At 35.9% G+C, this 10,316-nt stretch overlaps 2 protein-coding genes across 3 annotated transcripts; one reads left to right on the forward strand and one right to left on the reverse strand.

Annotated features, from left to right (window-relative positions):
- Positions 1-880: 880 nt before the first annotated feature.
- Positions 881-7,582, forward strand: LOC105113572 (uncharacterized). 2 transcript variants are annotated; one of them, XM_011009796.1, is made up of 9 exons: positions 881-1,335; positions 2,613-2,696; positions 2,812-3,300; positions 5,076-5,211; positions 5,483-5,645; positions 5,771-5,899; positions 6,225-6,419; positions 6,853-6,975; positions 7,112-7,582. In XM_011009796.1, exons 1-9 carry the CDS (start codon positions 1,119-1,121, stop codon positions 7,232-7,234), a joined length of 1,659 nt encoding a protein of 552 aa, XP_011008098.1. In that variant the 5' UTR covers positions 881-1,118; the 3' UTR covers positions 7,235-7,582. The 2 variants fall into 2 exon arrangements, with proteins under 2 accessions (XP_011008098.1, XP_011008099.1); XM_011009797.1 differs by having other exon boundaries at positions 2,616-2,696.
- A 173-nt stretch (positions 7,583-7,755) lies between these two features.
- Positions 7,756-10,006, reverse strand: LOC105113573 (probable leucine-rich repeat receptor-like protein kinase At1g35710). The gene has a single exon (XM_011009799.1). It carries the CDS (start codon positions 9,781-9,783, stop codon positions 7,810-7,812), a length of 1,974 nt encoding a protein of 657 aa, XP_011008101.1. The 5' UTR covers positions 9,784-10,006; the 3' UTR covers positions 7,756-7,809.
- Between the last annotated feature and the right edge of the window lie 310 nt (positions 10,007-10,316).

Below are 10,316 nucleotides of genomic sequence, written 5' to 3' on the forward strand. Positions count from 1 at the left end.
TAGCTCCACCTCAAGCGAGATATTGTTCAAAGGTGTGGAAATCCCACCGAATTGAAGGATGAAACAAGAGTGAGTCAAAAAAGGGAGGGGAAAGAAAACAACAAACAATAAACGTATCACCACCACCAGATAGATAGTCTTGCGATGTACTCTGGCAGGAGGTCCCCAGGAACTCGTACCGACCCTCTATCTCTCTTGTTTTGTTCACCCACACGTCCGGCTAATGATGTTCACCCAAGTGGCAAAATGATAGATGGCCCACGTCCCTGTTCCTTGTCCTTTATATATAAAATTCAGTATTGATTTTCTAGTTATTAAAACCTGCTCTACTGACAGGATAATAAAAAATATGTGATTTGAAGTTTGTTCGAGTTATATTTTAAATTGAATAAAAATATATTAAACCAATAAAATTCACTTATTTTTTAAAAAACAAAAAAAAATTTATTATTTTAATGAAAAATAATTAGTTGTGATCATTATCCTTTTAAAATTATTTTTTAAAATCAAGTTATTATTTTTTTAAAATTATTATTATTCTTGTTATTATAATAATAAGCACTTATTATCCATTTAAATATTAATTTAAAAGATATATTTTTAAGATAATTAAAAAATAAAAAATCAGTAAAAGAAATTTAATAATTTTTTCAGTAATAACTTTAAGATTGAAATATTGAAAATCAAGAAAAAAAATCTCCTTAACACTGTACCAGTCCTTTAGAAATAAAACAAACCTATCTATAATATCTTTACTTATTGAATAAAAAATAAAAAAAGCAAAATTAGTAGTTTATTTATTGCTTTTTTAGAAAAGAGAAGGAAATTTTAGGCATTATTTCTCAAAAGATTAAAAGATAAAAACAAAACAAATGGGTTTGGAGGTTGCTTGTAATCAATTGTAGTATGCTCTTTTTAGCCTCTCTCTTTCTTCCTCGTGGGAGTGGAACGCCTACTTGTCCTTGTAAAAGATCTCCCTTTAACTCAACTTGATTTTTTTCTGTTTTTTTTATTTCTCTTGATCTCCCTTTCCTCCTCCTCCTCCTCCTCCGTGCTTAATCCTTATTTTGTTGAAGATGCTCCCATTTTGATCTTTGAAAGCCAGAGAAGAGAAAAATATGGGAGCATGTATGTCAACTCCAGAGGGGTGTGTGGGTGGCAGATTGAAGTCTTCAAAAAAGATGAAGATACGCAGGAAAGGCAAGAGAGGCACTGCTTTCAAGAGAAGATCAGTGCCGTCATCTAAAATGTTATCTGATGACAAGTCTGATGGTCCTGCTTCTGCTGCTCCTCCTCCTCTTCACCTTCCTTCCTTCACCAACCCCACTTTTCAAGGTCCTTACTCCATCTTCTATGCCAAAAATCTCTCTTCTTTTTGACATCTCTCTCCCTCTCTCCTTATTACCAGCATTTAACTGTTGATTTTTTTTTCGGGTTAGATTTGTATGGCGTGATCTCAGTGATATAATGATTCGTTTGTTGCTGGTTGCGTTTTTGGGTTTGGAATTTGTATTTCTTTTTGGGGTTCAGATTGCAATAATGATTTATGGGTGCATGGCTAATCTGTTTGCATGAAATGTAGGCAAGTGGCCCATTTCATTTTCATTTTTTTTCATATCATGATGCGTGTTATTGGTAAATGAAAATGATAAAAGGACAATGTTTTGTATTTAAACTTGAAGTGAGGTTTCTGGCATACACGGAAGTAATTCACTGCTATTTTCCTATCCTGATTTCATCTTTTAGGCACTGCAGATGAATCCAAGCTAAATTAACCTGGAAATAATAGATATTTTAGGGACTTCAGATGAATACAGGCACAATTACTCTGGGAATAATAGGCGTTTGAAATGTGATTTTTTATTTTGCTAATCCTTTTGATGATTAAAAAGTATTTAGTTTAGTAGATCTTCATAACATTAGAAGAAGAAGATTGACAAATGATCAAAGCTTGAAACTGCAGAGCTGATTCGTGTCTGATCTCTATCTAGTTCGGATGTTGCCTGTTGATGATTCTTGACTACATTGCAAATTGGGGGCTTCCCAATAGACCCTTCCAGTGGTTTCTTTCTGATTAGTACCATGCTTCATCTGTTGCTCTACTTTTTTGACGAATGCATTTGTTCTAACACAGAACTGTCATTTCCTTTAATCTCAAAATATCCAAATGTTAACTCTATTTATTAGGTCCTAGTTGATCATGATTCAACATTAGAAATGTCTTTGGTCCATAAAATATTTCTTCAGTTAACTGGTGCTAGCTTATTTTCTTCTAGTCGTTATGCTGTAGTGGACAGAAGATGGGGGAGGATTTGCAATGTTATTCAGTTGCATTCTAGATGGATGATTTCGCACAAGTCCAATGATCCTGTTAATAATTATTGATAATTCTCTAGTTACTGGGACTTTCATGGATTTTTTTAAATAATATGATAATATTCATATTTCAAGCTTTTACACTTTGATAAGTTGAACATTCATTTCTGGTAACTTGTCTAATCATGATGCGATGCTGTTGTCTTCATTGTGAAATCATGTCTAATTGCGGATATTGTTTCCTCCTTTTACCTGCTATAGATACGTGCCTAATTTTATTAAACTGCAATTCGAGGCAGGAAGTAAGGAGGAAGCATGGTTTGACTCAGCTGCAATATTGGAGTCTGATTGTGATGAAGATTTTGAAAGTGTTCCAGACGGTAAAATGAGGATATTGATTTCTACTATACATAAGCATTTTGGTTGTTAATTCTTCATTTGCTGATTAATCAGGGATTTATTTTTGCTAATTATGGATATACTTATCATCTACAGATATCTTATCTCTAAATGGATTTGACGGTGTATCACTCCCAAGCGCTGCATCTGGCAGAGTTGCCAATCACGGAGACTGTAATGTCAATATGCAACATTCCTCATTCACTGATCAGATGCATAAGGCAGGGGATTTATCTGCAGGAAATTCCACACATGACTCCGTTAGTGAGGCTACTAAACAAACAAATATTCATATCTTCAATTTAGATCATGTTGATTCTGTATCCAAGTCCGATGGACCTTCAAATGAGGTAAAGCAACCTGTGTTCCTTGATGAAATCACCTCTGCAGATGAAAATGCTGGAGAGGAAGGATTATTAGACAATTGTGGAATTCTTCCAGGCAACTGTTTGCCTTGTCTTGCTTCAACTGTTCCACCTGTCGAAAAGAGGAGATCACTTAGCTCCAGTCCACCAAGTGCAAGGAAAAAGGGTGCCTTAAAACTCCCATTTAAGTGGAAGGAAGGGAATTCTACTAACGCTTTATGTAAGTAATTTATCTGTCAACTTTTTACAGTTGCACTGTTATTTTGGAGGCAAACAAAGTAATCACAATTTATGCTCATTGTATTTATTTATCATTCTCATTAAACCTTGATCATATGAGAATGTGATTGTCATTCTTATAGATTGGATTCCTTATATTTCAGCTTTTGGGATCAAGGTTTAGTTGAGGATCAGCAAATTTGAACCGTTTCTTTCTAATATGTCTATTTAATTGCTTAATATGCTACTACTTAAATTTTCAAAAGACCATGGTATCAAGTTGTATGCGGATCTAATAAATAGCAGATGCTGTACCTAACATGTAGCCTGCATATGTGGGAGTTTTTGAGATGCTGTACCTAATATTTAGCTTGCATATGTGGGAGTTTTTGAGATTTCTCTCGCCTAAAAGATGTATACTAGCTATCTAATCACTTTGGTCGTTTGTTATTTGAATAAGTGGTGTGAATCTTAGCTCACCAAGGGAGTTTTTAACCTTAAGTTCCACCACATTGCAAATCTTGTTTGCAGAATAAAAGTAACACTTAGAATAGTATTTTGGAGAAGTGACGTAGAACAATTATCCCAAGAGTTTATGGACCAGATTAACAAGGTCAAGCCTAAAATGAGGTCCGCAAAGAAACCTGGAAACTTCTGATATAAAGCCTGAAGTTATTGTTTTCTTGTTTTAATTCCTAGTTAATTTTGGATTTTAATTATTTGTTTTCTTCATAGCTTAAGATTTTTTTATTTAATTAGTATTTTACTATTTAGAAATCCTAATACTAGATTAATTATCTAATTAGAAATCCTTTCCTATAAAGGATTTTACTACTAATATAAATAAAGATGTCTAGTTTATTTTATGAAGATCAAGGTTATTATTCAGATTCAATAAAAATACCAGAGAATTTTCTCAACAGTCTATCAAGAAGTGTCAGCTATTGATGTTGTTTTCCACTTTATGAAATTGCTTTCTGCTGCTACTTTCCAAAAGTCAAAAGTATCAGTTTATTTTTGTAAAATTTCATTCATGGTGATAATTTTTAGTAATTATATAATTTATAACTTGGTTTTGTTTTGACATGGACAATACTTCCAACTATATTTCTTCCCGCATGTTTGCAAACCTGTTTCATCCCTTGCAATTGTTTTGGTTCTTTTAAAGGAATGAAGGCATAAATGTTGATGAAACATGGAGTCTCATGATGAGCATTAAGGCTTATACATATGAGTGTATGTAACAAAATACCATATTGCAGGAGGTCAACACTGTGGATTCTTATAGCCTTTTACTATATTCCCAGTCTACTCACCTATGTTCAACCTGAAGCCTGATTTGTTGATATGTTTGATAATGTTGCTCTACATGCATTCCTTCATGTGAAAAGTTCATTTATTTCTTAAAATGCACTTTCATGAAACTCTTTGTCACTGGGCTGTGATTTACGGTTGCTTTTGATTGTTGGGATTAAGAATTGAGGATTTGATGTTAGAGATACATTACTTGAGAAGGATATAAACTAAAACTGCAAAGAGCAGTAAGTTATGTGTGGTTGTGATTTGTTTTCATGGGAAAAAGGTAAATCACTTGGTATATGAAGGTCACGATGCTTGTCATGTGTGCTTGAGGTTTATCTCAAAGGAATTTACAACCTAATTTGTATTCTTAGAGGTAGTGGATGATGTAATACAACAAAGCCACATTTTCCCTTTATAAAAGTATTATATACTTGTATGATGACCTCTTCATATTTTTGTTCTGTATGGTTTCAGTTTCCTCAAAGATGATTCTGCACAGACCAATAGCAGGTTCACAAGTACCCTTTTGCCCTATGGAAAAGAAAATGCTTGATTGTTGGTCTCATATTGAGCCATGCAGTTTCAAAGTTCGAGGACAGAGTTATTTCAGGTAAAACTAAGCTGATGGAATTGGATTGATTTATTGCATACGCAGCGCCGAATGCATTGTAAAAAATTATTTTAATGCAATCATAGTATTTAAGCCATTTTTTTTTTCAGTCAATAATTGTTTTTCATTTATTGTAGACTTGATTCAGTGCAATCTCGTAGAGTATTTTATAATCCTTTTTGTTTTTCATTTATTATAGACTTGTTAAAATGTGATCTCACACGACCATAATTGTTTCCTTCTGAAAATACCTTCTTTTGTCTTCTGGCAGGGACAAGAAGAAGGAATTTGCTCCTGACTGTTCTGCATATTACCCATTTGGTGTTGATGTATTCTTGTCTCCACGAAAAGTTGATCATATTGCTCGGTTTGTGGACCTTCCAATTATTAACTCTGCTGGGAACTTCCCACCCATCCTTGTTGTAAATGTTCAGGTATTTCCATTTTTTCTGTCAGTACATGGATGCATTTATTCAGGATTTCCTGACAGTGTAGTTAAAGGAGAATGAAAATCTTCTTGTATTATTTATTTGTGCTGACTCCATTGTGGCTTCTACAGGTTCCTTTGTATCCTGCTGCAATTTTTCAGAGTGAAAGTGATGGAGAAGGAACAAATTTTGTTTTGTATTTTAAGCTTTCTGATAGTTACTTGAAGGAACTTCCAGCCCACTTTCAAGAAAGTATAAGAGTAAGATGAGCATTCTTTTTTAATCTCTTGTCATAAACTACCACTTCAGAATATTTATAATCCTGTCTGATGCATGTTATCTTTGGTGATGATGCTGAAAAAGGGAAAAAGAATGAGAAGGCTTTTCTGCTGGTGTGCTGATTTCTTTATTTTAATATGTCAACTTGTATATAATGTTAATTTGAGGCGTGCTGCTCTCTTGTTTCACTGAAGCGTGCTGCTCTCTTGTTTCGCTGCTTTTTTTTTTTTTTAGGTCTTCTTCATTATTAAATGATTGAAAATCTTAATTCTTATTATTTCATATCTGCAATCCTTCTTAAAACAGCGATTAATTGATGATGAAGTTGAAAAGGTCAAAGGCTTCCCTGTAGATACAATTGCACCCTTTCGGGAAAGACTGAAGATATTGGGCCGTGTTGTAAATGTAGAAGATCTTCATTTAAGTGCTGCAGAAAAGAATCTCATGCAGGATTACAATGAGAAACCTGTTCTTTCACGTCCTCAACATGAGTTTTACCTGGTATATTCTTGTCCAATAACTCATACTGGTCTTGCAACTCCATTTTACTTGTTTCCGTTTAAAGCATGACTTTTAATGTCTTGATTATTGAAACACAATTTGCAGCTGTCTTTGGATGTGTATCTTGCTTATGTGAAAGGCAAAATATGCTGCTGGTACTAGATAATCATAATCGTTGATGCCTATATTTAAATACCTTAGTTTTTCATAAACAAAAATGATTTATTAATGTTACTGTAGTGACTTGAATGGTCATTCCTGTACTGGGATGCCTCAGTTGCTATTCTGCTACCTTGATCTTCTATTTCTACAGTGAGTCAATGTAATACGAGCAGTCTAAGTAGCTGTATTAAACCAGATAAGAAACGGTGCCAGATGATTTTATAATTCTTTCCTTCTTATATGCCAGGTTTTTTTTGGTACTTTTTTGCAGGGAGATAACTACTTCGAGATTGACATTGATATGCATAGGTTCAGTTATATCTCTAGGAAAGGTTTTCAAGCATTCCTAGACAGGCTTAAAATTTGTGTGCTGGATATTGGCCTCACAATTCAGGCAAGTGTATCTTTCCTTTTAATGGGTATCCGTGTTTTATTTTTCAAGAATAAAGAAAATGAAAACGTTTTAGATTTTCTATGGTGGTTTGTGGAGTTGATATTCATGAGGAGTTCGTATTCTCGTTTTATAACAGGGGAACAAAGTAGAAGAGTTGCCAGAGCAGATCTTGTGCTGTATAAGATTAAACGGAATTGATTACATGAAATACCACCAATTGGGGTTAAATCAAGAGCCGTTTGAATCTTTAAGTGGATAAACAGTGTAAGGCTTCCTTCTGATATAATAAAGGGTAATTTTTAGAGAAACCTCTGTTTCATCATCAGTCCTTAAATTCACAATCAAAACAACTGAGGCAAAGAAGTGCAGTGTGTGCGAGCGCGTGCGCAAAATCTAATTGGATTAGATCATTGTACGGTACTGCTTCGATAAGCAGCATATTTTTTCGTAATGTCAAACCTTGTGTTAATTAGTACCTGGTCATTGTATGCTCCTCAAGTCCATCCCAGCACAGATGATGAACCCTGCGATTATGCGCAAGCCTAAGCTACGAAACAAATCATTTCAGCATTTATACCTGAAAGATATGATAAATGTTTTTGTGATAGAGATGCACCCTTTTTTTGATACGAAAACACATTTTGAACGGAACATTTTAAAGAAAATCTCTGTTAAATCGTTGATGAAACAGTTTAATTCATCTGCAAACATAAATATTCAGAGTCTTGCTAAATAATCTAGTGGGCTTAGCGCGGACCAATATCTAAGAGAGAGAGCGGATCATGGAATGCATCATGATATTTAATCTACTCAGTGTTTCAATATTTGAAAAAATTAGCATGGTTTTAGAGGTTCTTCAACTAGAAGTAAACCTTTTACCTTACAGGGAGAAAGAGGCTTTCCGCATAAACCTTTGTTTCCAGAATAGGAACTCTGGGGAAAGTCAGTTAATGGTTTCCCTGCAGGAATCTCCCCTGCAAGAAGATTATCTGATAAATCCAGTTCCTTCAGCCTTTTCAGCTTCAGAAACCCAACTGGTATCCTGCCAGTGAAGTGGTTTTTCTGCAGCTTCAGCTTCTCTAAGGAGCTAACATTTGCTAAAGCCTCCGGCAAGTTGAAACCTAACTTGTTACAGCTCAAATCCAATGTTTGCAGTGATTTCAATCTCCCTATAGTTGTGGTTACACGCCCTTCAAGAAAATTATGGGACAAGTTGAGGTACTGAATCCCAGTTTGTGAGCCCACTCCAGCTTGTACAATGCCAGTAGAGAAATAGTTATCGGAGAGATCAATATATGTCAATGAACCATCAGAAAAGGCATTTCCTATCTGAAACACATTATTTATTGGGCCTGTTAGCTTGTTTGAATGGAGATCAAGCACACCCAAATACTGCAAATTTCTAACTGAAACAGGGATCCTTGAAACAAGTGAGTTCCTTGAAAAGTTTAATTTGTAGAGCTGAGTAAGGCGCCCCAGCCATGCCGGCAAGCTTCCAGTGAGATGGTTAGAGGACAAGTCCAGCTCCTGTATAGGACTGGGAGTTGCTTGCAAGAAGTCTGGAATTTCGCCTTGGATTCCACATCTAGCACAGTATATCCTTGAAAGGGATGGCAATTCAGCTAGCCACCGTGGGAAGGAGATGAGGTTAAGATGATTGAATGACAAATCTAGTGTTTGAAGATTTTCAAGGGAAGACAACTCATGAGGTAGTGGTCCTTGAATCTGATTGTGAGATACATTGAACATAATGAGTTGAGAGAGCTGACCTACTGATTCTGGTATTTGGCCAGATAATAGATTGCCAGAGAGATACAATTCTTTCAAAGCTGAAAGATTGCCCAAACTAGAGGGAATCACCCCCTCAAACTTGTTATTTGCTAGGGAAACTCTCTGAAGAGAAACCATATTTCCAAAACTGGCTGGTATCCTTCCAGTTAGATGGTTATCATCAAGTCTAAGAAAGCCAAGTGAAGACAGTTGGCCAAAACTAGATGGAAATGGGATCTCACCCTCTAGATAATTGGTATTCAAGTACAACTCTGAGATGGAATTTAAGTTTGCTAATGAATGTGGAATTTTACCTGTTAAGAGATTTTCCGAAAGATCGAGTTTTTCCAATACCTGCATTTCACCAATCCTTTCTGGTATATGACCAGTCAGAATATTGCTATGAAGATCCATCTGTACAATATTCGTCAAATCCGTGATTGAATCAGGTATCTTACCAGCTAGTTCATTTGAATATAGAAGTAGCTGGTTAAGGTTTTTAAGGTTACCCATGGTTGATGGGAGAGAACCAGACAATCTATTCTCATACAGGTGAAGTTCCTCAAGTTTTGACAGCTTACCGATACTATCAGGCACTGGGCCGATGAGCTTGTTTCCATATAGATAAAGCTTTCTGAGATTTGGGAGGCGCAAACCAATTGATGGTGGGATTCTGCCAGCAAGACCTATCAGACCACCAAGATCAATGACTTCGAGACAGCTCACGAGTGTTATTGAAGGAGAAAGCAACCCTCTCATCTGAGATTGGAAGACGAAATCGTTTGTGGAAATGAATCCTGGAAGACGGATTCCAGTCACCCTGCCTGTTGTTTCGTTGCAGGTGATGCCTTCCCAGCTGCAGCAACCATGACCAACCCACTTTGCCAGCCGGCCAGAAGTATCGACATGGATTCCAGCCTTGAAGCTAGTTAGACCTTTCAGGTCATTGGGGTGGCATACTTGGCGAACATTTTGCTTTCCCTTTCCAACTGTTATGATGGTGAACACAACAATCAGCCATAACAGCCAAGAAGCCATTTTGTCTGGACTGATACCTGAGAACAAGTTATTTTTGGGGAAGTGGAAAAATGAGCTGGGTTTGCAGGAAATGAACTTTCCTTGACGATGGGTACAAGGACTAGAACCTGGGAGAGGCAGGTATAGTGGGTCAAAGATCTCTGTTTTGCCTTTTACTTTTGTCTTCTTTTCCCTTTACAGATTGTAATGCTGAAAAGCAGAGAACTGTCAAATTATGATGTCCATGGTTTCGGTGAAAGGAGTCAAGAAGAATCAGGATTTTACGTATTACAATATTATTCAAGGTTTTGAAATGATTAAACTAATATTATGCAGTCTTAACTCTTTCCTGATCTTCAAAAAATTCCAAAACATGTCTCCTAAGGACACGCTGCTGAGATGAAGCAGTTGCATGCTAAGACTTCTTTTTTAATATTGCAACTCAAAATCAACTCACTGCCTCCCATGTTGCTCCAGCGATCCACAAGTTGACCTGATGACATGGCAATCGTGGATTGACTCAAACTCCTTTTCAAGTTAGATTTTCGTGTCAT

Source organism: Populus euphratica, unplaced genomic scaffold (assembly GCF_000495115.2).
Source record: "Populus euphratica unplaced genomic scaffold, PopEup_1.0 scaffold434.1, whole genome shotgun sequence".
Lineage (NCBI taxonomy): Eukaryota > Viridiplantae > Streptophyta > Magnoliopsida > Malpighiales > Salicaceae > Populus > Populus euphratica.